A 26699-nucleotide genomic window follows, 5' to 3' on the forward strand; every position below is an offset into this window, starting at 1 on the left:
AAATCTGGTGTGAAACAGCATTCTCATCTATGCATTTATAGTTGGCCTGAGCATTTATCTGCCAAAAGGTATGATATGCATGGTTTTCTGCTTTGATTGCTTCTGCAGTCAGGTCAGGAAGATGGGCTTGCTTTTGACAGCAGTGTAGTCAGAGAGTGGGTTAAGCTGGCAGGAACACAGGGCTAATGGCGTAGATTTTCCACGTAGGGAGATCTGTTGGATAGCAGCTGCCTGAGCAGGGTGATCCTGCTTCCTGTGTGCTTGCAGTCAGGCTCTTTTACCTTATGGTTGGTCAGCTCAGCATGGTAAACCAGCAGAAAAAAAATGGCAAAACCAGAATCATTCTGGGTTATATTTTTTTTAATCTCCCTGGTCCACATCATCATCAGGTATTGCCACTGGTGGTGCAGAAGGAGTATAAAGTACACAGGAGGAATGGGATGCCTACTTCTGTCACCAGCTAGCTTTTGGGTTGGTTTAACTGTAATCCTGGACTGCATCCTGAGAGAAATGTCCATAAAAGTTCCAGCCTCCATGTCAGGAAGACGTGTCTGGAGCAGGAGAGGCCATTATGTCAGTGTGATCTGCTGAGTGAGAGCAGCCCAGAGATTAGTATGTTTTGAAACAAAACCTCTGTTTGAACTTCTGCATTCATCTCAGTTGGCATCCTTGCCCGTAGGATACAGTTATGACAGATGTCAGGTGTGTCAATTCTAATTTCCCTAAGCCCTCATGTGGAGATACAGAGCTCTCCTGGCAATGCCAGTTTGCTGTTTCCACCTCCTTTGCTGCTGGCAGGTTCGTGCTGCTGCAGTGCCCTGCCCCGGGGGTTGTGCTGGTTGAGCTGCTGCAGCTGCCTGCTGGAAGGGGAGCTGCTGGATCCAACCAGTGTCCAGAACTGCTCTGCAAGTGGTGCTTTGGTGTAATTGAGAAAGGTGTCAAATGTCTTGCAGGGTTGAGTGCCTGGGAGGACAGGAGAGAGGAAAAGGGAAAAACAAAATACCTTAAACTTCACTTCTTGCAGAAGTCCTTGTATTGTAAAAGTTCTGTCTAAATTTCACAACATTATTCTTGACATTCCCTTACTATAAGGAAGGATAGCGTTTCCCAGATGCCAGCTTGCTTGACGGACACAGAGAAGGAATCAGATTATTGCAGGAGACAGAGGGATCCAGCTCTGGTATGTGCTGGAGAAAGGGCCCCTAATCTCCTCCAGAATGCCAAGTCCCTTTCTGTAGGTCAGCTCTGAAAGGGGGAAGGAGGAGATGATAGGCATCCAGAGGGGCAGAATCCCTCAGCTTCCAACTCTGCAAGGAGAACTTGGATTCTTCTTCAGTGGATTTTGCAGATCCCATCTTACAGGGAGCAGTGGTGGGAGGTCAGCCTCCTAAGGGGAACCAAATGAATTAGATACCCAGGCGCATGGAAAGTTTGAAGCTCCTCAGTGTATGTAGAAGGTAAATCATACGGTCACCTTGATGATCATCTCTGCACTTCAGTCATTTTACTAGGGTTCATGCTTCTTCTATGGAGTTTCTCTCTTTTCCTGATCATATTCTTCTCTCTTTTCATCTCGTAGTACTTTTGCATGCCATCCTTTCAGCAATTTGTTTCCTACCTTTCCTGAATACATTCCTACATAAAATCTATTTCAAAATATTTTGGATATCATTTGAGATTTTCTGCAGTGCTTGTTACAGTTTTCTCAAAACAAAAGCCTTTGAGAAATGTAGACAATTTTTTTTTGCTTGCTTAATTTTTTTTTTTAACATGTTGAACAAGTTCAGCAGGCACTGTGTGTCTTCAGGGTATCCAGCTTGTGGAACTTGGCAAGAGAAGAAGGGATCTGGCTACTTAGTCTGTTTGTTCCCGTGTAATTTGTTTCATTTATTTAAACTGGCATCAGAAGTTTAATTCCTGTGAGTGTACAGGAATGGGGGAGGTCGTAAGAGATGGAAGATACATTTGCTGTAGGAGGTACCTCTGTCATGGCAAAAAGTCTGTTCAAGAACAGTAACTCACCTTCTTTATGAAGGGGAAAGAAGTGGCGTTTTTGTTTTCCAATCTTGAATGCTCACTTTACTCTTTGCCATTCATAAGCTTTTAGGATCATCATAATGTAGAGAAACAGGTCTTGACTTACATGCTAACTTTTCATTACTTGCTTGTGATATTATTCTGGTAATATTCTCTGAGATTATTTCTTAAGATTTATGCTAATAATAAATGCATAAGTACAGTGTGCAGTCAGCAGTTCTGCTTCTCAGTGTTTCTGGAGGTGAAACTCATGAAGTTGAAAAAAAATATTTACTGGAAGTGGCAGTACAATTTCATATTATTTCTGAGCATGGAGCCACACCACTAGCTCAGCCTGTCCTAAACCCATGTCATGTCACTGAAGGGAACACTTTCTCCCCTGGCTGTGCAATCCTGTCTTCTGTAGTAGCCCCTGCTGGATTCTTTTTTCCCTTTCCAGGTGGATGAGCATGTTGGTTTGTTATACCATACAGTTGATGGAACATCAGAACTTTTTTGAGGAGGGACAAAAATAGTTAAAAGAGGTTTTGGCCTGCAAAATGTTTCTACCTGTGGCAGTACTGGCTTAAACTGATTTAAATGAATCATGAAAATGTGCCTTGCTTGAAGGAAAAAAGATAGATGCTTCTAATTCTGAGAAATTTTCTTTCTTAGTGTCTTAATAACATCTCAGAGCAGTATGTTGTATTTGAAACTACAGTGTTTCAGTTCTAAAAATTAAATGATAGGAGCTCATGTGACTTTCATGAATGACAGAGCTTACTACAGGGGAAAAGCTGTTGATAAGGTATGAAAGTGATGACCTACCTTTCTTTGATGCATCTTGCATAAGATATGGTAGTTCACATGGGCTCTTTTGTCATGATTTTTTGCAATAGTTTTCTTTGTGGTACCTGGTTTGCCATCTCTGGTTAAATATATGATCTATTTGCTATTAAAACAGATTGCCTGTCACTAAAATAAGGTACAGAGTGAATTGTAAGGCTTGTATGCTTGTTTACTGACAGATGAGAGGAACAGAATTGCACAGCTGCAAAACTTACAAAATTTGAAGGACTAGTGAATGCCAGAAAATGAATTGTCTTCTGGTCTCCCATCTGTTGTGTTTGCTAAACCTTGATTTCAAAATTAATATGTTGTGATATGTCTTAGTAAAAACTGATGCCTGTTTGCAAGGAGTGAAGCTTGTAAGATTGTGACCCTGGATACCAGGAAAACCTAACATTCCCTAGTTTTCTCCCCAGAAAACTTAAAAGTTCCAAGCCACGAAGTGGTTAAACAATTGTGATGTATCACTTGCAAGGCTAGTACGCTGAATCAAAAAGTCAGATGAAAAATACTTTCAAGCTAAATAAATAGAGTTTGAATAGTTGTTATAAGAGAAAATGGGAAATCATTATTCCTGAAGATAAGCTTTATGGGACTGCTGTACTTTAAAAATGTAAGGAAATTTAGTATGATTTCTTTCTTTTTCTCTTCAGTAAGAACAGGAAATAAAAGAGGAACTAAAATTATAAATATAGACTAAGGTATAGTTGATTAAATAAGAACTCATCTAGTACTGCATGTTTATGTGTCTCTTTTAAAAAGCAATACTTATTTGAGACTGTTCCCCTTTCAAGTTTTTTAATAGATCTTCATAACCATTGCAGGAATTCTGCCTGAGTGTGTCTTGTGGAAAGAATGTGAAGAAAAGGTTTTTGTAATAATAAGGCAAAATCTCCAGCTGCCTTTACTTTCCCCTCTCTTCTGTTTTACGTATTTAATCCTGTTTCATAATACACTGCTGTGACTTAGTTGAGGAATTAGTCTCCCACATAACTCTAATCAAACTTTTGGTCTAATTACTATTTTGTTTATATATAAGACTAATTTTCACAAATAATGTGTGCTCTAGACATGTGAGGTACTTCAAAAAAGTAATTAACTTGCAAGGGAACTTTCTTTCAAATAAATGAGAACCTCTTATCTATTTCCTGTTAGTTTGCCCATTGTGTTGCTCATCTTAATAAAAGTCAGCTGGGAAATACATGGATTTTTCATTGAAGGGATTGATAAAAGATTTTAAACATTGTCTTTTGCGCATGATAGTTTTCCTGCTGCTCAAGTATCTGAATTAGAGTTTCTTAGATAAATCCCACAATTACAGCAGAGTGTAATCTCATATTGGTCTATATCAGAAGTACTTATTACAAAGTGATTGCAAGATAAGAATCTTTTTGTGCGTTCTATACTTGTATTAAATAATTTCCTGTCTAGATAAACCCTGTAGCTAGTTTGGTGTCCATTTGGTATTCTGTGGGCCCCAACTGGGCTTGGTAAGATTAAATTTTTATAGATGACTGTGCATGTCTCCTGGTGAGGAACAAGGCTAACCAATTCTGTTTTTAATTTGGCCCTTCAATAATCAGCGTTTTACTGCCTGTGCTTTATTCTTTCTATGTTCTCTTATTTTGCTTCCATTGCACCTTATTTTACTTCCATTCTGATTTTCCTCTTTGCCTGGATTGCCTTTTTACAGAATGCTTATGAGGTTACAAAAAAAAAATCTGGCAAATTTGTGGTAATGTTTAAAATGGAGTATTTGTGTTCCACAATCATATGAAATGCTTTAAACATTACAGGTGTACTCAGATTGCCTAGAAAAGTATGTTGGCATTTGTCAGTATTGGCTTGTGACCATGTGAAATGCTAAATGTCTTTACCGCTTTTAAGGGTTTTTTTGTAATCCATTAATGAATTAGGGATGTATGGTCTCTCCAGTAGCAAGGGGTTTATCTTGTAGAACAGGGGGGTGTTGGACAGAAATAAAGGAAGGTTTTTTCTCATTGTTGGATCCTTTCAGTATTTTGCTGACTCAACCTCTCACTGCAGTGGGAGTTTCTGTTAATGCCCGTTTGGTTCCTTGGGAAGAGGTGTGATCTGTAGAAGACATAGCTCTGCCAGGGTCAGTCTGACACTGCCTCCATGGAATCACTGCCCCCAGAGCTGCCTGTTCCTCTGGAGACTCATTCCTCTGTCTGTTTTCCTTGCAGTTTCTCGTTTCAGTGCCACATTCTTTATTTGCAAAGCAGTGCTTCATCTCCAGCTCTGTTTCCTCCTGCACAGAATGAACCTTGCTTGCCTGAGCCGCAGCTCACCTTGGAAAAAGGAGAGGTCTTAGTGGTGGTCTGCACTGGAGGGTGTGTCTTCAATAGGGCCCTGCATTCAGTAACTCCCTGAGGTTTTGCATATACAGAGTCACAGCTGTTCTTCCATTTGGTTAACTGATAAATTTAGAATCTGCCCTGCAGGTGACCCAATGTGCATGTGAGTTTTACAGTTCACGACGTTCAGTGCCTGCTGTTGTTAATGTGACTGAATGCATTTAAGTGTGCAGTGAGTGTAGTGGGATTTAGGGAAGGGGAAGGCTCAGACTTTGCCATGCACGCTTCTACCTTTCCTCTTCCTGGCAAGAGGAACTGCAAAAAAAGTTCTGCCTCAACAATGAAGTATGTTATGAGGCTTTTTCAGAATGTACACTTGCCTTGGAATGTTCTTTAGCTGACAAACTAAGTGGTTTTTCAAGTAAATTCTTGTGCAGCTATTGCCATATATGCTCATATGCTTTTTTAATGCATGAGATTTTTTTATTTTAATAACAGTTGTACTTTATGATTGCATTTGCACGCATTACTCCCTGTAGTTCCATGTGGGAGCATTAAAAAGTCAAATCATTATTACTTTGTATGTTTCCATTTTTGTCAGTAGCAAGATATATTCCAGTTATTGATAAACCTATTTCCTGCTCACATTATAAATTACCATTTTCCTTAAATGTGGTAAAACCCCCCTTATTTATGCCTATCTAAATGAAGTTCCCACCCAGTGGGGATAAAAAAAGGAAACCTGTCAATATTCCTGTGTGGGAAAGCATTTTCTGGCACATGCCAGATTTTTGAATCTTCAAGATTGTAATGCAGCTTGATGAACAAGATTTAATCCTTTATACAGGATGGACAGTAGACTTGTCCTCTGCCTACAGGAGAGCAGTAATTTTAACTATTTATTTCAGAACACCTTTTCCTACAAGGTCTGTAGTAAGGACACGAAGCTCCAGATATCCTTGAACCTTTTAATATCATGGTTATGTATTTGCATGTAATGACATTGAGGGCCAAATGACATAAACAGACACAGGCAGGTACATGCATATATTTACTGAAGAATGACTGCATAGACCGGGTTTGACAGAAATCACCTGATATTTATAAGCTCTCCACTTCAGCTTTGCTTGTACGCTGTCTTAGTCTAAGCGTTTGAGATGTCTACTATCTCCCACATTGAAGCAAAAGCAAAGGTTTGCTTTTGGGGTTTTGGATGAATGGGGGGATGGATGTCAAACTGTTTCAGGATAAAGCTTTTAAGCAGTGCAACTAGAGCAAGAGATCTAGTATTCCTCCTAGACCTTGTGTCTGTGGCGAAGATAAGTAAATGCTGTAAGCATTTATAGAAGGAGGGGTTGGCAAATTTTTGGAGGTGGTGTTGTAGGTCATCTTTTTATTTTCTAAGTCTATGACATTGGAAATGTAATAGGAAGTAAAAGATGCTGCCTTTCAGACAAGCAAGTAAATCGGTTGTTGAGAAGGATTTTGCCTGTGTGGACTTAGGAAAACCGGGAGCTGGAATATGCTCTATTCATAGGTGTGTCTGCAACTTGTTTTGTGTACCAGCTCCCGACCAGATGTGCTTTTTATTGTGTTACCTTTCAGTCATCATGTTGTAAATTGCTGAATGCTGTTTTTCAGGTTTCCTTTAACTTCTGGGATCACAGACTGATTCATGGTGGAAGGGATAGTAGCATATCATACAGTTCTGACGCTCCTCCTGGTGAAAGGAGGGGCATAATTTGATCCAAACCACGTTGCTTGGAGTGCTGCTGCCTCACATCTTGAAAGCTTCCATAATTGGAGATTCCATAGCTTATCTGGACAATCTGTTCCAATGCTTAAGTATCCTTAAGACTGTTTCAAGTCTCATTTACTCAGCCTCCCTCTGGAGCCTGTTCTTCAAAACACATCAACACCATGAACGTCAAGCTGTTGCAAGCTGCTTGTTGTCTGGAAAAAATGGGTCTAAAACCTCATTCAAAATCTGTTCTTGGTGTGGTGTCAGACCTTCATCCAGCTGTGTTCCCTGCACTGCCTCTACTGCAGTGACTCATGCTAAGGCTCAACTTCGTAGCTGCCATTGTAGCCCAGCCTTTCAAAGTGCCAAACCCTAGCTGTATCATCTAGGATCACCCAAATGTATCTTGCTGAATTATCAGGTGGTGATTCTAAACATCATGGCATAATCTGTCAGGGTATTTTAGCAGTTAATGCATATCAGGCTCTTGATCATGAATTAATTTTTTAGTGCATTTTCTGTCATACTGTAAATTAAAGTTCTTGGCAGTATCTCTGTTGTTTTATTCTTTGTTTAGTAAAATACGCAGTTATCCAGCTTGAGCTAATGGCTGTTTGGGATGGATGTTGCTGTTTTTACAGGTGATTAATGTGTTTACAGTACACCACCTTTCTGAATACCATTGATTCTTTTCTTCAAAACAGAATAGCTTTAAAGCATCTTTGTCAAAATACTTCTGACTTTGTTATCTGAAAAAGTCAACCCTTAATAAAAAGGCATTTTTTCAGTGTAGTGCAGTCAAAACAGAGAGTAAGGGACAGATTGTAACAGGTTTTTTCAAATTATTCTTCAAGAATCTTCACATAAAAAACTAGGCTTTAAGAAGCCTAGCACTTTTCTGGAATCCTAATGCTGACTACAAAGCTTGAGCTATTTTCTTTTTCTAGTATTTCTGCTTTGGAAAACAGTTTTACATAAATCTTTATATGAACCTGAAGCCCCTGTCTCTAGTATCACTAGAGCATTTTTCTAGGTTGCTGTCAGAGTCAGGACTTGAAAAGGAGCCAGACTGGTGCAGGATCAGTTTGATTATTCCCCTGTCATGTTCCTGGCACTTAGAGGTGCGTGTTAGAGAAAATGAGCTGTACCGAGGTTGGGTATGTGAATCTCACTGGCTTTGCTCTAGCACAAGCCATGCTCTGAGATGTTTGTACTGGGTTCTTCATTCCAGTGCGCTTCAGGAAAGCAATTTAGTATAGGCACACCGATGGACCCAAACTATTATGCTTGAAAAGTTGTAGTGGTAAGCCTGCAACTGTGTGACTAAGTCTGCATGTGCCACCTTTTGGAAGAAGCTGGACTGGGGTTTGAAAGCCTTGGTAGACTGGAGTTTACTTCATCGATTGGGGCACACTTGCCGTACCATCGGTTGTGTGGTCGATCTGTAGCATTGTTATCATCTGGGATTTTCCACTACTCAGGATACCTTCGTTCTCCCATTACATTAGATAATGGAGAGTTGATACATGAGACAGTGGAGAGCTGATTGTATTCAGGTCTTATTTATGGAGTGTTTTAAGGATATTTGGGACAATTGAATGTGATAGATGAGTAGCAAGTCCTTGATACTGAATTATGTGTGGGCCCAAGCAGATACAATAGATCAGGTTTACAAGTCAGTTGTCCCTATGAGAACGAAACAATGTTTAAGGAACAGCTGGGAAATAATTGAAAGTGACTTGGTTTTGGTTTGTTTTTTTATAGAAGTGGAAACATTGCAACACAAATTGATTAGTGGGTTGAACAAAAGATGGCAAGATGAGGAAGGCAGGGCTTGGGGAAAAGAGTGATGAAGCTTGATGCATTTTTTTTTTTACATTACTTTTAAAATTTCCTGTCAAATGAGAAATGTATATCACAACTTTAAAAAGTAGTTCCTTATTTACAAATTGCAGATATAACACCTTTGTGAATCAAATATCCTGTTTCAGTATAATAGCTCTTCATTTGCAGATAGATCCTTAATATATATACAGCATTTAAAGATGAATGACAGTGAATAATTCAGGTAAATACTGTGTAGGAGGCTGGTTTTCTTATTTAAATATCTTGATCAGTTAAATAATTTTGTCATATATCTAGGCATAAGATTTTGAATTAATGTTTACATATTTGCCCTTTGCTGAACTCCTACAAGATTCTATTATTCAGATTAATAGGTGAATGTTTTATGTTCTAAACTGCTTAAAGTATAAATCTGCTGAAACTCAAAGCCACTTGTCTCAAACAAGCAAACAATACCACTTCATCTCCCCATTAACTCGAATAAAAATATCAGGCAGGTAAAGGGTTTACTGAAGAAAAAGGATAGAATGGTCTGCTCTTGATTAATTGCAAGCAAATAATAAGAAGGGAGCGATGTCCTAACAGCCTTTTCATTTCACAAATTTCATTTTAAGCATGAACAGTTCTACTGATTGTTTTCTTTGAGGCACAAATTGTAAACAGTCACTTAATAGTATCTTTAGGGTGAATGAGTCTTATTGGATTAAGTAATGGGAATATCCCATTGCACCTTTTTTCTGTTCAATGCTCAGTTTTTATTTTACCTTGCCTCTCATTTTGTCTTGTTAGAGTGCTTATTCAGTAATCTATCCACATTTGATAAAGTTGTTAAGCCTTAATTAAATTTATGCTCTGCAGAGCTGTCAAGTGCTTCGAAACATCAGCTGAGAATCATGTAGATTTTGGATGTTTTAAACTCTTGGTAGAATGACACAGTTTGGTCTAAAGCCAAGGTGAATTAAAGTATGTGGCATGTCTCTGACATGTCTCTGAACTTACTGAGATATGATGTTTTAATAGAAAACATAATGAGACAAAATATTTCATGTAAACCATATCAACAATTTTACATTCTTTTAATATATGAAATAACAAGCAGCATGCTTTACCATGACAGATGGGTCATTAGGATCATGGGAAGATGCAGCTAGTAGTGGTAGGGCATCAGGCTCTTGATCAATGTTTGCTGTGGATCCAAAAATGACACTGTGAAGCTGGGGCTGCTGGAAAGTATCTCCTTGCTGAGGCTATTGTACATTATAATGTATCATGTTTCTTCAGTGTAGGTGAAATGAGTAACTAATTGGGTGATGGGAGTCTCATCTGACCCAGAAAAAAGGAGTACATCAGTGTACTATACAGCATCCTTCTGGCTTAATGTTGAGAGGGCACTCTTAAATTTTCTCAATTCTTTATACTCTTCGAGAAGACAACAGTGAAAGCTTAATTTATGTTTCTTTAACCCAATACAAAATGAATTCATTTACTATTTATGAATCACTTAGGGAGTGTATTTGGAATCATGTTTGATCTGTGGGTTTCCAAAAATGAAATATGTAACTAGTAGCTTGCAATAGTTTAAGTTTTGCTCTGTTTTTGAAAAGTAGGAATCACTTCATCTCTTATCTCTAACAGTGTTACTGGTTCATTATAAAGCATTCTTTGATATATAAGTTTTGACAAAACTAAAGTTGACTTTTTAATTTTGCAGAAGAATTAAATTAAGAGCTTTTTCATTGGTTGATTGTTAGGCTAATACACAGTTGCATCAGTTAGTTGTAGTGAAGTCCTGAATGGTGAGCTTCAGTTGAAGCATTAGAAGCCAAAATTAGAAAGCCACAAATAGATTGGTTTGGATTTGGATTTTGGAGGATGATGAAAATCATGACTGTGATTTGGTGTACACTGTGAGTGAAATATGAAGGGTAAATGTGTACTCGTAGGGGCATTTAGGACCATGCTTCTACAGAAAAGGTGGGTTTTTCTTCCCCTCTCTAGCTGTGAGTGTTTGTGTTGCCTCCCTTTCACTGGTGTTAGTGTTTGTGGAGCTGTGTGGTAGGTCACATCAGCTCACTGAGGAGCTGAAGCTAACTCTTCAAACAAAAATAAATTATCTGAAAGGGGATGAGATGGTTAGAATGTGTCATCTAAGTGTATTTGTGGGGTTTTGTGTTATGTAAAGGCTTCCATAAAATCAGTCTGGTGACAGTTAAGGATTTCTTAAATGAAAATCAAAGTTGGAAATGGTATGGAGCTGAATAAAATGAAAAATGGTTTAGAGATGGGGTAGAGACCCCAAAGACTTGTGTTGGGGTTTTTCTCAATTGTAGGCTTGAAGCCTGCAGTTCCTGCCTTTGATAGTATAAAAGTACTGACATGTTGTGCCTAGAGTGACCCTTTATGTGCACTTTTGCATAGCTGGTGGCCACAAACAATGTAGAGAGTGTCTGGCAAGCAGTGTGTTTTCAGGAGATCCTGGAGTGGGGATCTCCTGCGGGTTCACAAATACCTCCTTCAGTGTCAGAACTGATTCTAGCAGTCCTGTAGATGTGCTCCGTGGCAGATCCCTCCAAGATGGCTGTAGTATAGCTGACAATCCTGATTTTTTTATTCATACGAGTTTTCCAGTGTAGTTTACTGCATGTCTTTACAAGTATTTGCCCCAATTCTGCGGGGTATGGAAAAACAAGTGCTGTGTTCAGACTTTTTTATTCGTGTTTGGCTACTGCTTTGGTCAATGATTTAAAAAATAAAACATAACAAGATAAAGGGTCAAGTAAAACAGTATTAAGCTTTGTAGACTTCCTCGACCTCTTCCTTCTTCCCATTCTCCATTCATGCCTTTGTCAGTATATCTCTGTATGGTGAATGAGATGTGCTGTAACGCACGTGTTGCAAATCACTGTCTTTTGCTTTAGCTTTTACCAGATTCGTGTGTCTATGAAAATTCCTCCAAGAATTCCACACATATTAGAAGCTAGTTTGTTACATGGAACTGGTAAGTGCAAAAACTTTTCAGTAAATTAGGTCATTATCCTGCCTTGCTAACTGAGGGATTACAGTTTTTGTCTTACATTCTTATAACTAACATAGAAGTGTTTTTAATTTTGTCACTAACACAATGCAAATATTTCTTGTTCTTAACAATGGGACTCAAAAGTTGATTACAGAATTTGTGTTACTGTTTTCATCTGCTGATTGCCTCTGCTGGTGGCAAAGCATGGCTATTTCTTTGTATTCGTGTCTTCTGTTTTTTTCCTTTGATCTGCTCAGTCTTCTCCATGGCTAAGATGACCAAGGGCAGATCTAAGTAGATATCTGAAAGTAGTGGAGAACTTCAGATACAGACTTTTACACAGATTTATACACCCCTTCTTTTTCTGAAAAGAATACTTTGAAAGGATCCAGTTTTCAGACTTTGTTGTTCTCTAGCGGTAAACCTGAAAATTGATTTAACTTCCTGAACAGAATTATCTATTCCCTTATCTTTTTTCTTTTTTAAACCTGACATTCACTTTCGGTTTTTGTGTCCAGGCAAACTGAATCCAGAGAAACCTGTTGCAGTAAGAAGCAATGCAGTGTCCTGAGGCAGGTCCAAAAGGGAGCTTGTTTATTGCCAAAATCAGGCCTTTTTAAGCAATTAGGTCTTTATCAGCTGCATACTTCTAAAACACAACAATCATCATTTAACCAACCACCGTAAATCACGATACGAACACATGATGATTATATAATTTTTTTTCCACCTCTATTCCAGCTGAGTCATTACCCAGAGTCCTTTTCTACTTAGCTGAAGTAACAGAAGTGAACCATGATTTTACAGGGGTAACAAGCCTTCATTTTATAAGGTTTTACCTATCCGCAACAAAACCTGTTAGTGCTCACCTAATTCTGTGTAGGCCATACCTCAGCATGGTGTAAAAATGTGAAAAGCAAAAAATTAATTAAGTTTTCAAATGTTACGTGGAATTACTGGAATTTCAAGGAAGAAAAACCTAACACAGTCTGAGAAAATGTGATAAGATGTTACTGAAACCTGGATTTTTGAGGCTATTTTGAAAGTAACTGAGTACAGCAACAATGTAAATACTGAATTTTGGTCAAGCTTCCTAAATATTTCTTGGATTTGTGTGAGGTAAATGAATAGTTCTGATGACCCAATATTACTCCACTTCAAAGGCAAAATTTAATGTAGTTTAAAGAATTTGGGTCTGGTAAACATCCTTTAGTAAAACATATTTTTTGAAAAGCAACACTTAATAATATGATTGATATTGCTGGAAAAAAGTTCTTCCATTTCATGGTATATTTTTGAATGTTCTTAGGTTATTTTTTCAGAAAGCTGCAGTCTTGTTAGTAAATTGTGACATGTGTTAGCTCTTGTGTCTTGTTACTAGGCATAAAGGGCATAAACATTAAGACTGCAATTTGGTGTGAATTTAGATCAGCAGTTCTGACAAAGGAAAAAAAAAATAGCCCATGATTCCCCCTGGCCACTCTGTCTTACCTTCTTACTACTCTGCATGTTGTTGACACAAGTGTCTGATTTGGTCTGGGAACTCAACTGGGGAATTCATTCAGCTGACAAGCAGCCATTTTACAAAAAACCAAAACCCCTTCAAACCCAAAAACTGGGGTTCTTTTTTAGATCAGTTTCTCAGTTTGGTTTTTCAGGTAGTCACTGATAATGTTTCTCCCACAACAAAGCAGAAGGAAGGGTACAAGCTGGTCAGTGAAAGGGGGTTAGTTTGTCCTTCTTGTGCACATCATAGTGGTTGCTCTTGCCAAAAACCTCTGCTTTCCATTTCCATTTAGCCACTTGCTTGATTTGGCAGAGCTGGATGCTGTAGGCTCACTTGCAGCCCTCCTGCTCCTGGAGGAGGAAGAGCTGATAGCAATTCCTGAGACTGTTGTTGTGTATAGAAAATAGCTATGGAGTAGCACTGTGTTGCCTCACTGTGTGAAAATGTTGCTTGTTGACCACAGAGGAGGCTGGTCAGCATCCCACAACTCCCACTCTTGAGAATGGTGTCCTGTGTTGATAAGGTGCTTCTTTCTGTACTTTTTTCTCTCTTCTGTCTTTCTCGTACTTACCTATTCTAAATCCTATTTGCTTTGTCATGTCATGATTTTCCCACTCCTCTCCATTCATTTTGCCTACCTCTAGCTCTCCCTAGACTCTGCACAAGTCACCCGCAGTTTCCTTACTTTAGCTGTCTTTTCCCCTCTCCCACAGACCATTTGTTTGATCTCTCTCCTCCTTTTAGTTCCCCAAGTCAAATACATAGTCTCAGTTTTTCCTCATCTTCCTGTTTGTTTGCATCTCCTTTCACCCTTTGCCCAGCTCTTCATGCAGTCCTTCATTAATTTAAATAAGTTTTTTTCCATTTCTATTTCCCACATCCTTTAGTAGCTCACTAGAACTGCTTGGGACTCAGCATGAATGTCATTACAGATATGATAAGGCAATTCACTTGCTTTAGCTCCAGCCTTGTGAAGGACTTTTATTATTCTTGTACTTTGAAGGAAGATGTAGTTGTGCTTTAGAAAAATGAAAAGAAAAACATACGTATTTTTAGTCTTTATGAGGTTGTTTCAGATTTGAGGATGTTCTGAATTCCTCCTTCTCTTAAAAATTCATGGCTGGTTTTCAGAGGAAAAAAAAAACAAAGGCAGGGTAGGAAGGAATGAGGTGTCTTTGTGATGCAAGGCTAAACTATCTTGTAAATATAAATCTATAAATATATATATAAACCTATATATCTAATAAAAATATGAATCTAGTAAATTTATATGCAAGCGTAAATATGTAATTTATATGCAAGAGTAAAAAAAAATCCCAGTATTTTTTCTCCTCTGTTGTGGAAATGGCCTTTTGTGTGAATAGAAGCTTAGAAATAGTCCTGGCCAGTCAGTGCATTGTTGATTTAAAATACAGTAGTTCTGCCTTGATGGCCTCACATTTGTGAGACCTTGCTCCCCATGTGGAAGTGGCTCAGCCTGTTCCTGACTCAGATTTTCCTCTGCAGCTCCTCTCTCTCTTCTGGGGGTGCCGGTTTGTGTTACACTGAAGTCAGCAGAGGTGAGGGCTGTAACTCAGGGTTGGATACTGCAGAGGAAGTGGGACCTCAGCCATTTGTCTCCATTACTACTTTTGTTTCAGCCAGGAGTGGGAGATCTCTTTTGCTGATGCTTTGCAGTTATATCAGATTATGTGCCAAGTGAAACCATACCTGCTCTGCCCTTCAGCTGTAACAGATGACACAGATGGATATAAGCTGAAAGTGGCATTATACATAGGGGAATTACACTGTAATGATTCAGCCTTTGTAAGCATTTTGTCTAGGACACCTAAACTGATGATATGTATGAAAACACTTCAGCAAAACCCAGTATTTGTACGTTCCTGAAAAGAAGTTGAATTCAGATGTTACTAAGAGTGGGAATGTTTGCCAAGGGCAGTAATATTCTATCAGAGGCCCCAAAGCTGTAGACTGCAAACTGCAGGTTTTTTTTCCTCTTGTGGATTCCTTTGAAGTAATTTATTAAGAAGAATCAAAAGAATTTTTAAAAAATCTTTTGCACCCTCATTTACACAATTTCTAAGACTCTGTGTTCTGGAGACACAGATGTTATTGAGCCATTTTTTAAAAGGAGTTATAAGAAAGTGTCAGTATTTGTTACATTTGTTCTTCCAAGTTCCGACGACTTTGATGTTTTTTTCAGAGGACAGTACCCATCATGATACTTCCTGTGTGAGAATCCTTTGCTATTATGATAAATATTTCCTCAATAACTGTTTAAATCATTCCTTTTCTCATTTCTTCTGCAAGTCTTCTAACTCTTCTTTTTTTTCAGCAAAAGATTCCCCAACCATTTATCACACTTTTCTGAACTCTTTTTGATGATTAGCCTTTGGTTTGAAAGCAGAAGCGTCATATTGCGTGCGCAGTGCCAGGTTCAGGTGATAAGCTCGGCATGAGTCTGGCCTGAGTAGGATGCAAAGATCTCGAAGTAAAGAACCAATTACCTCTGTTCTTGATTAATTCAGTGGAGTGGTAGATGTCATTTAACCTCTTTGCCTCATCTGTAGGTAGTTAAGTTTTCAGTGTAGTTAAACCCTGCAAATTAACATGAATGCGAGATTAAACAATACAGAATTCAGGATTTTTATTACAATTTTTGATGCCTAGAATGTCTTCAGTTTGTAACAAAGCAAAAATTCTTCAGAACTTACATTAACAGCAAATTACATTAAAAATAATGACAGTGTTTCTTTGAAACAAAATGTACTCCATCCAACTTCACCAGTTTATGACTGAAAAGAAAACCACTTATATTACTGATGTTGTTGCAGTTAAACGGTAATCATGAAACTGATGGAAATGATAGTTCCACTTATTAGCTGCTCTGAGTTTTCCAGTTATATTAATACTTGTTTCTCTCTTCAGGTTCAACAGATCTTGCCTTTCCTGCTTCAGTCCATGACAATATAGTTTGCAGTAAAACATTTCAGATTCTTTACAAAAATGAGGAAGTTTCTGTGGATGATGTGATGATTTTCAAAATAAAAATGCTGTTAGATGAGAGGAAGGTAATCTGCCGTTCAAATTTACTATATTCAGATAATTTAGGCTTTATTATGTACAATTTGAATTAGTACAGATAAGAGACCTGAAAGATTTCATGCTTCTACAATTTCTTTGTAGATTGAGGAGTCGCTTAATGAAATGAATTTTCTGCTAACATTAGATTTACACTTCACGGATACAGACTACTCGTAAGTTTAAATATAGAAGATTTTACTAAAGCAAGAATATATGTCAACTTTTAAAACTGCTTAAATCTGTATTATTTATAGGTGTAGTGTGTTCATATTAGACATAAATGATGGTAAAAATGAAATCCAACACTGAAGTCTCTTAAGATTTCATAACCGGTTTGTCTCATTCTAACTTTTTTTTCCCTGGGGGAGATGCCATTGCATTCCAAGTATAGACCCATGCTAAATTGCTATTTGTGTCAGTTATTATTAACTTGCATTTCAATTATGATTGTTCTAATTATATGTTGTTTTGTTATTTTCTTTTTAGACCAGATGACCTGAGCACACTACAGCCAATTAGTAGCCGAACTTTAAAGTTGCACTTTAACTTACACCAGGGCCTTCATCATTACGTCAATGTTATGTTTGATTACTTCCACCTTTCCGTCATATCGGTTATAGTCCATGCTTCTTTGGTTGCTCTGCATCAGCCATTGATAAGGTAATCTCTTGCTAATAAAATGCCAATAAATTATTGGATGTCCAAATGGAAATGTTATAAAAACAGAGTAATTAGGAAGGAGTTAAATCTATGGACAGTATTGTTTTCTATGATGATTTTGGAATTCAGGGCCCAGCGGGATGAGAAACATTTTGCTTTTAAAGTTATCTGAAACAAATTTCGAGGGGTTTTTAAATTAGAAATAAGAGTGTGTAGTGTAGAAGAGAGAGAATGCCCAAGGCCAGGGAAGTGGAGGAATGAATGAATATTTATATGTGTATATTTATATGTATAAATACTTATGAAATTTTCTAATAAGGAAGATCTGCTTCTCACTCTACACAGTGACTGAAATAGCTGCTGTTAATGGAAATGGGCTGCCTTGTGTTAACTATCTGCAGTTTTCAGTTACTACAGGAATGGCAGTGATGTCTGCAAATGATATATTTACCATTTTATTCATGTAAATGGAACTGGAGAATTTACTTTTCTTTTTAAAAAAGATTTTGGCTAGTTTTTGCAGAAGCTTTTTTATTTCTTCTACTTGTGTCACCCTTTGCAATCTCTGTTTGCTTTGCATCTCTCTCTGTGTGAAAAAGGGCTGTACAGTCAGTTACACATATGAAGTATTCTTTACACGCCTTTCTTTTAGCATATCTATCTTTTCCTTCTTTCATGGTCTTCAAGTACTGCATGCTACTGCCCTCGAGTTTCCTCATATTCAAGTCCAGTCTGTGCCATAAATGCCCAGACCTTTAGCTTCAGGTATTCCCACTCCTTGTGCCTGTCTCCACATTGTGGAAAGCACTATCTCTGTGTATGTTAGACAGCTGTTCTGTGCTGTAGGGCTGCACTGGTTTGGAGGATTCAACTGTTTTTCGTGGGGTTTTTGTCCTTTTTTTCCCCCTGCAAATTGGTTTAAATTATTTTGGTGATGTATTTTAGGCATAGTTACATAGGAAATGAACTAACACATCTGAACAGATGGCACAGCCTTATTTGGGAGAGAAACAAGTACGGAGAAGGTGGGAATTATTGTTGTTGAAGACGTAGTCTGATAAATGCACTTTTTAATGCACTTAAAGTAGCATCACGTATCTAAAATGTACATGGTCACACTGTCCTGCAAGTGAAATTCAGGCATTTAGCCTATATTGATCACTTTGTTGTCAGAAAATGAAAAATAGGTTTTGATACTAATTTTTAGTCAGAAACTTATTTGTCCCTACTAGCCTAATCTTTTAAAAAGTTGCAGTAAATCTGAGGGTTTTTCTGTGTACTTCTCCTCAGTTTCTGGCTTTTCAAGTGATGATACAATAATGCTATTTTATTTTAAACCTTAACTTGATACAGCTTGTGTAAGGAGAGACTGAAACAGAACAGCAACTTCTATGCTGCTTTTGTTATCTTGAGAGTAGGATGTTGCTGGTGTCCACAAAATTATTTTAAGTATTCAAGTTGTCCTTTAAATCAGCTTATGATGAGGAGAGGAAGAAACTTCAAAATTTACAGTGTTTTATTTCAGCTGAGCTCCCCCATGTAGCAAATACTTGATAGTTGCTGTATCCATATCTGGCTCAATTTTCTGGAACACCTCTTTCTGAAAAACCTGAGAATTGCAGATGTCACTCCTCTTTGTCCTTGGGGCTTTCATGGGTGACGGTTTGGTCTTCTGCTAGGATCATGCTCACATTATTGGCACCTCTTCCTTTCCTGGGGGTGGTGACTTTTTGAGTGTTTTCTTCTTCTGAGTAGTATTCAGGTTCACCTTCTCTTGGGAACAACCAGAGTTAAGACTTCCCTTGGAAGAGACGAGGCAATTCCACTTGGATACAGCCCTGAAGTCCTGTATAATCTACACTTTTTTATTAACCTGCAATTGCTTGTTTCTGCCTGTTATCTAATAGTCTCCACTTTCTGCATTCATTCATTTTTCATTCATTTTTTGTAGTTGTTGTCACAAGGCTACTGTTGCAGGATGCTCTGTCCTTCCAGGAGTTCAGGATAGGATCTCCTCCTTAGTAGGCAGAGGTCAGAAATGTCAATTTGTGTGACAGCTTTCAACTTCTTGCTACTACTTCACTTTTAAGAGTTAAAGTCCTCACAGCAAAATTTGCAGAAAATAAACACTTCATACCTGTTATAGTTAAAAAATTTATCTTTCTGGCTTAAATTTTCAGGAATATTATTTCAATTATTTGAAGTTTGCATTGGAAGTAATGAAGAACAATATGTTCTGATTATCAGTTCATTTGTGCTTTTTGCAGTTTTCCTCGCCCAGTGAAGAATATGTGGTTGAACAGGAATGCACCAGCACAAAACAGGGACTCTGTGATTCCTTCTCTTGAAAGTGTGGTCTTTGGCAATAACTACACAAAGCAGTTATCAGCAGACGTAAGAACATGTATCAGTTTAAGGTTTTATTTGTATTCTGTTGGGAGGTGTGAATTTTATCTTTTCTGGAGGAATATTATTTGATAAACAATGAACTTTGTTAGAGTTGTTTTGGGGTGCCATACGATAGAGGAGATGAGAAAAATTATTCCAAAAGGCTACGTTACATGCTTCAGGAGTGTATATATGGAAAGCTGACAATATTGAGTGTTTAACTTTCTTTTTTAATGTCTTTTAATCCATTGAAAATCACAAAAATGTGGATCAATTTTGTGAAAAGAGGCAATTGCTTATCTTTTTAGTCATTCTGCTAACACTTCATTTATTATACAAAATTAATATGTGCCTTTTCTTCTTTATTTTAGGGTTGCAGTTTTGTTGTTTCAGAGTCTTTCCTCAGCCATGCTTATAATTTCCACTACACACTTTGTGCCACTTTGCTGCTTGCTTTCAAAGGGTTACATAGCTATTTCATTACAATAACCAAGGAGCTGCCCTTCTGTCACCGAATTGAACTGGGTATGTTCACTTCCATAAAATGTATCACTTTCTTGTGAATGTTTATTAAGAGTACACATCTTCTAGACTAAACTGTCATTGATTGCGTATCTTTTATATCTAAAATATTTTTGCTTAAACTGATTTGAAATTTAGTAACTGAAGAAAAAATAAAAAAGAAACAAGTACTGTCACATCTCTAATAAAATAAGGAGGTAACAGCCTAAATCTACGGAAATACATTTTTTCTTCTTGGTCTTGATTTGTGCTCTTATTTCAAATTACTGTGTTTACTGGTGAGAAAGTTAGAGAACCTCTTAATCCAAGTAGCACACTGCACTTCTTTGTTTGTTATAAGGAAACATTGCATATTTGTACAAAAATCTAAATTCTGTAAGCTTTGAGAAGAATATTTCACTGGAAACTTGTATGAAAAAAGACCTACAAGAAAAAATTGCTGCTGCCTTAGTTCGTAGTTTAACTTTTTAAACAGACTTAGTTGCCATGAAGACTTCTAGCTAACCAAATGTGATAAAAGTAACTGCAGAAGTATTACATGTGATGTATGGAAATGTACATGTACATTCGTTTTCTATAGCATGAAGATATATTAGAGAGCCTAGCCTTGATTTGTGTACTAGAAGAGCGGTGGAAGTAAAAAAGGAAAATACATTGGCATTGTAAACAATGATTTAGACTTTCCTCAGCAAGTATGTACTCTTTTTAGTCATGTTCTATTTAAAAAAGATCTTTTGGCATTTATATGGATTGTAGACAATACTGACTGATTTTTGTGTTGTTTAGTTTTATCAGTGTCAAAACTAAGCACAATGAAACAGTAAGGTTGGTAATTGAGATATGAAAGATAGTGTAAAAATGTGATGTGGTCAGTTAGTGATTCAAAGAAAGAATGTTTCATTTGTGTATTACAAAATACAAAGCTATTTTGGGGGGGGGAAAAAATTTCAGGGAGTGTATTACAAATCTGTCCATAGAAAAATACTAGAAACTGAGGTGTTTTCTTTATAGGAGCGAAAGTAGTGCTACACTTACCGCTACATTTTTCTGTCAGTCATCTTAATCTTGATATGGAGGGAAGCACCTTATTAAAGGAGTGACTCAACTCTTTTAAGGTCTTTTTCCCAAATCATAGAATCAGAGGGTCATTTAGGTTGGAAAAGACCTCTAAAGATCATGGAGTCCGACCATTAACCCAGCACCACCATGTTCACCGCTAAACCACATCTCCAATGCCACATCCACATGCCTTTAAAATGCTTCCAGGGATGGTGACTCCACCACTTCCCTGGACAGCCTGTTCCAATGCCTGACCACCCTTTCAGTGAAGAAATTTTTCCTAAGACGCTATCTAAACCTCCTCTAGTACAACCTGAGACCATTTCCTCTTGCTGTGTCACTTGTTACCTGGGAGAAGAGGCTGACCTGCACCTGGCTACACCCTCCTTTCAGGCAGTTCTAGAAGAGCAGTAAGATCTTCCCTGAGCCTCCTTTTCTGCAGGGAGGAACCCCAGATCCCTCAGCCACTCCTCACAGGACCTGTGCTCCAGACCCCTTCACCAACCTTGTTGCCCTTCTCTGGAGCTTTACAGCCTAATGTATTTTGATGGCACTATTGTTGTTCTAAGGATAGGCTTAGACTTAATCTTGATACTTAAATGTTTCAGATATGATCTTCACTTCCCCTAAAACATTCTTTCAAAATACATATGTAATAGAAAAAAGCTGCCATTGAGTTGCCTACTGGCAATGCAATGTTGGGTTGTACCTTTCAACTACAGTGAAGCCACCAAAACCACTCACAAGCTTCAGTGGAACTTGAATCAGACCTTTTCTCATCTCTACGGGCAATTTAGCTTACCTTTAGGAATGTATTTTTGAACAGAAATGATCAAAATAAATACCTGACGAGAAAATTAAAACTTAGATTTACACTCATTGTACATATTCTACTGTTTCCTGTGGGTTTAATTTTTTATTTTTATTTTTTAAGTCTCTGCTAGAATTACTTGTTTTTTCATATTTATAAATATCTTTTTCATTTATTTCAGTTATTTTGTATATATATGGGTTGGGACAATTGATACAATAAAAAGTACTAATAATGTAAGCATTAATTATTACTCACATTTTGCTCATGAAAAATAATACCTAGCATTAACACTAATTTTTCTAAAATCCATCAACAGTTAACAAAAAAAGCTATGTTTCTGTAATGTCTATAAAGAAATTGGCTCACTGGACTTCACGAAGTACACAATTGTAATTTGCGCCTTTTTTTTTTTAATTTTTGAAGTAAATGAACTATTTTATGGTAGATATTTTATCTGTGAAGTTTAAATGGGTATTGCAGAAGAGAACATGCAGTCCTGTTTAAACTTCAGAATCATCACTTTTTTGTTTAAGATAAAATTACTCTCTCTCTAATTTTGTTTCTTCTGTTTGCTTTGCTATTGCTCTGTCATATAATTTTAACACAAGACACTGAATTTGCAGAAGCATGTGCAGACAACTATTGGACTCGATAACTCTAATTGAGCATTTAAATATTACTGATTTCAGGAAATAAAAAATGCTACCTTGATGTGTATCACAAGTGATACTTAATCTAGAAACTACACTAAAATATGTTTTCATGTACTGATCTAACTGCACTAATTGCTAGGCTAGCAATAAGCTCTTTTACTAACTTTAAGGCAAATAATAAATCACAGGTGAAAAAAGGAGTGTAGTAACTAGTCATGTGTGTACAATCCCTGTAACTAGCCAAGGCCAGCATGCAGGTCCTTTATGAACGCCTTCTCAGAAGAAAATATCCACGAACCCAGAGATCCGACTACCTAGGTATGTTTCCAAAGCAGGTGATATAATCCCTCAGATTTTTATTGATACTATAAAATATTATATTCTTATTAATAATATAAAATGTTACATCATTTGTAGAAAGAAACAGTTTCAATATTCAGCCATAGTGAACATATGTTGAACTCTGAAGTCTGCAGAATTGAGCTACTTACTTTTAGACTGAGTATAGATGATAAAATGAGACATCATTGTTGATTCTTTGTTTAGTGTTGTTCTACCTTACTATACAAAAATGATTGAAAGTTCAGTCAGTCATCAACATTTAAAAATAGTTCAAAATTATAGCTTCATTTAATGCAGCACAGATGCTTTTATGTTTTTAGATAATTAAAGATAATTAATACCTTTTCTGCCTGAGAAAAGATCAGATTCCTTCTGATATCTCAAGCCTTAATTCTTTCAAACACTACACAAGGCATTATCAGTGCTTAGGGTGCATTTGTCTGTATCTACATGGGCCAGTCCTCTCTGGAGAGTGTCAGTGTGGCCCTGATGCTGGACAAAAGATTACAGTGCTGTTCAAGCACAAGGAAATTTCTGTTGGGAAAAGGATATAATGGCAGTTCAGTCTCATAGTAGGTCACCAGCTTAATCATCTATAAGTGTGTTTTGGTTTTATTGTAAAAAGGAAACAAAACTGATTTTTAGCAGAGCCAGCAAAATTGCATCAGATGTTTGCTGGGCTAACATTGCTGCTGTAGAATGTAAGTGCCTAATTTTTTGTTGTTAGCTCTATTCTGTCTTCTCTTTTTTAATAAAGCATTGGGATATTAATATAGTTTGGGGTTTTCCATAATGATTTTAGATTTCAGAGTTTTAGGTCTTGTTCAACAAGCCTGTTCTCAATTGAAGTGTGGCAAACAAATAATCAGTATGGTGTCATAAGTAAACCATTTAATTTTTTCACTAATGAAAAAATTTGTGTGGCCACACCAAAACTAGTATTATATCTTAAACTATTTTCACACATTTTCAGAATAATTATCATCAAGTACTGTTTAGCAAAAGGTATATGTAGTTGCTTTAAACAACTTTTATAAACTTTTTTCTGAGAACATCGTACATTTCTGTAATATGCTTTTTTCCTCAGAACATTAAGTTGTGTGAGTTAATTCGTGTGGCATTAAGTTCAGACCTAAGTATGATGAATGCTATTAGTTGAAAATCAATATATACTTACCAAGCATAGGTGGCGTAATTCAAAGAGAAGTTGAGTATACACATTGTTGCTGTTCTGTAAACCTTTGTTCATTATGCATACCCTGAAGTTACTATTGGGGCTTTCAGGGCATATTTTATTGCTATATGTTTTCCAGAAATATTGAACTTTTTTGTCCTTAATACTGTGTTTCAAAAATGAAATGTAAATACTTGTTACAGGTAATTTTAGGGTTTATGAATTGTTCTCTTATTACTTGTACTTCAGATGCAGAAGGAAATTAAACATAATACCAAATTATTATTTGATTTATCAAATCCCCCAAAGTAAACAGGGTTGTTTAACAAGGAAAAACATCTACATGAAGGAATAAATCTGTTTTCTTCATAAGCAAGTCATTCAAGGTTCAGATCCAGTTTAAGCTGCCATACTGTGTTAGATTGATTTGCTCTTAACACTGAGCTACTGAGAGAAAGATTGCTTAAAGAACAGTTTCATTGACTAAAAAATAATTCCTCATACAACTGAAGACTGGTATTTATATTCATGTAGCTTGTAAATAATACACCTTTAGAAAAATGATTAGAATAAGGTTTCTCTAGAAAGTCTGGTAGAAGAGGAATTGTATTACCTTGATTTTAAATGATGACAATGCTGCTGAATAGCAGCAGTATCAATGGATAATCTGAAAACTGTATCATCTAAACTACAGTATCTTCAAATTTAATTTTGAATGGAAAATTGTTGTCCTTGACAAGGTATCATGATAAGCAATCATGATAATTGCAAACTTTTTTCTAAATTATATTCTGTCCTCAGTCTCAGAAATTGCTATGAAATTATTTTAATGGAAGTTTATAGTTTACTTAACTGTGGCACTTAATATGGCTTCAAGTTTTATTTGATTAATTCTTTTTTATGTCTTAAAATTGTTTCGTGAGATAATTTGTTTCACTCTGCAACTTGGAAAGTAAATACTCATGGATATGTCCTCTCATCTTTCCAGAAAACATAGATGTAGAAATGCGTCTTACAGAATTGTGTGAAGAAGTCAAGGTACAGGACTTTTTTTCATGTATTAATTAAGTGAAATAACTATAAAAGTAGAATGTGCTGATTTTATATCCTACTTGGAAATAAACTGTTTCAGGGATGACAGCATGTATGGTTTTTGCCAGCACATATTTCAACTCTTCCTCCAAGGAGAAATTGCTCAACTGATGCCAAAAACTTAATTCTTGATCTGGTGGCTTGGTGTGTCAGTAGTAGCCACGTAACTACTTATATTGTGAAACTGGAGGTTAAGAAGGGTGGATTACTTGTATGAAAATCATGTTTTGAATTTTTGGCAGTTATAATTTGATTTTTTTGGGGTTTGATGGTATCAAATAACAATGACACAAGATCAAGCAATAGTAGTAGGTTGTACAAAAGGAGATTCTGCAAGTCATCCCCTCATCTGAAAGTAGTTGTTCTGATGCTGTCTCCTTTTCCTGTTTTCCCTACCTTCTTAAGGAAACACTATCTACTTCAAATGGCTTAGATTTGTCTCCTCATCTCTCCTTAGTCAGAACTAGCCCAGCTGAATAACTGATTTCTTGGTCACAGTGAAGTTTAAAGGACAGGTTTTAAAACTTCTTGAAGGATTATCCATGCTTTGCTGCCAAGTGGGCTGTCTGCCCAGCTTGGAAGAACAGTCAGCTCACCTTTAGTTACGCAGTAGTAGTATAACCACAAGAAAATGTAATATGGCCATTAAAAGGATGTAATTTGTATAACTGGAGACAAATTCAGCACTACTAGCTCTCTATAGGCAACTAATAATCTTTATGTATAAAATAGTTTTTACTTTTACATAGCTTCTCTGAATTCTTTAGTTTCTCCCTGAACATTTCCTGTTTTCTTCTTTCTCTTCTTCTGTACAGTTCTTATCAAAAGTTCCTCTTACTTCTCTTATTAAGTTGGTGTTTCTGTGTTCCTGATCCTTTTTTCTGCTAGCTCTGTAATATTGCTAGAGTTGGTTCTTTACTGTCTTTTCATTTTAAACCCTTTGCCTCAGTGCCTTATGGGCCTACAATGAGTTTCTGATAAACTGTATTTTTTTCTAAAATGGCAAGGAACATAAGCTTAGCTGTCTACAATTGACTGGTGTGGGACTGTATCACAGGATTACAGTACACTGTAAAGAAAGCAAAACTTGTTTCACAGTGAATTTGTCTTGGTGTGATCTGGTTCTAGGAAGCCTATGCTACAACGCTGCTTCTTGACTATGCATAAAATGTATGTAGGTATATAGCATCTTATAAAGATTATTGTGAGTTATAACTATTCTGAAATGGAGATGTCTTTATTAAATTCTTACGATTTTATCAAAGTTGAACTAACATAGCAAGTGTCAGTTTTTGGTTTCCTGATTCCTCTCCTTTCAGGCACATGATATTTTTATATGTTAGAAAATGCAACAGTTGAGCTCTTTGCCATAAGTGGAATAATTGCTTTAATTTTTGGACAGGAGTCCTAATTCTAAAAAGCAACGGGATAGTATTTAATACAACATAAAATAATCTATTACTGTTGTAACATAGATCGATCCAGTTTTGATACTTAGTTGAAACAGTTCTCATTTGGAAGTTGCTTTTTAAATTAGATTCTCACTAAGATAAACTATACTTTTTTTTTTATTCCTGGCTGTACATTATGGTTTCATCAGTGAATCATGTAAATATTTT

The 26699-nt window shown here is 36.8% G+C and overlaps 1 protein-coding gene across 6 annotated transcripts in view; it reads left to right on the forward strand.

Annotated features, from left to right (window-relative positions):
- The window catches only part of FAM135A (family with sequence similarity 135 member A), a 79949-nt gene that overhangs the window by 27338 nt on the left and 25912 nt on the right, over positions 1-26699 (forward strand). For 4 of the 6 annotated variants that reach the window (XR_006014148.1, XM_042016800.1, XM_042016803.1 and 1 more), the window contains 8 exons: positions 11688-11767; positions 16221-16363; positions 16479-16549; positions 16863-17036; positions 19304-19430; positions 19796-19949; positions 22713-22790; positions 24977-25026. Coding sequence is in view for 5 of the 6 variants with exons in the window: in XM_042016800.1 (XP_041872734.1) it covers positions 11688-11767; positions 16221-16363; positions 16479-16549; positions 16863-17036; positions 19304-19430; positions 19796-19949; positions 22713-22790; positions 24977-25026 (877 nt within the window). In the remaining variant the exon portion in view is untranslated. The remainder of the gene's footprint in view (positions 1-11687; positions 11768-16220; positions 16364-16478; positions 16550-16862; positions 17037-19303; positions 19431-19795; positions 19950-22712; positions 22791-24976; positions 25027-26699) is intronic. The other 2 variants (XM_042016802.1, XM_042016805.1) reach the window with 2 other exon arrangements.

The sequence above is a fragment of the Corvus kubaryi genome, unplaced genomic scaffold, assembly GCF_017639235.1.
Source record: "Corvus kubaryi isolate FWS band 111438036 unplaced genomic scaffold, C.kubaryi_AGA036_p1.0 split3-73, whole genome shotgun sequence".
Lineage (NCBI taxonomy): Eukaryota > Metazoa > Chordata > Aves > Passeriformes > Corvidae > Corvus > Corvus kubaryi.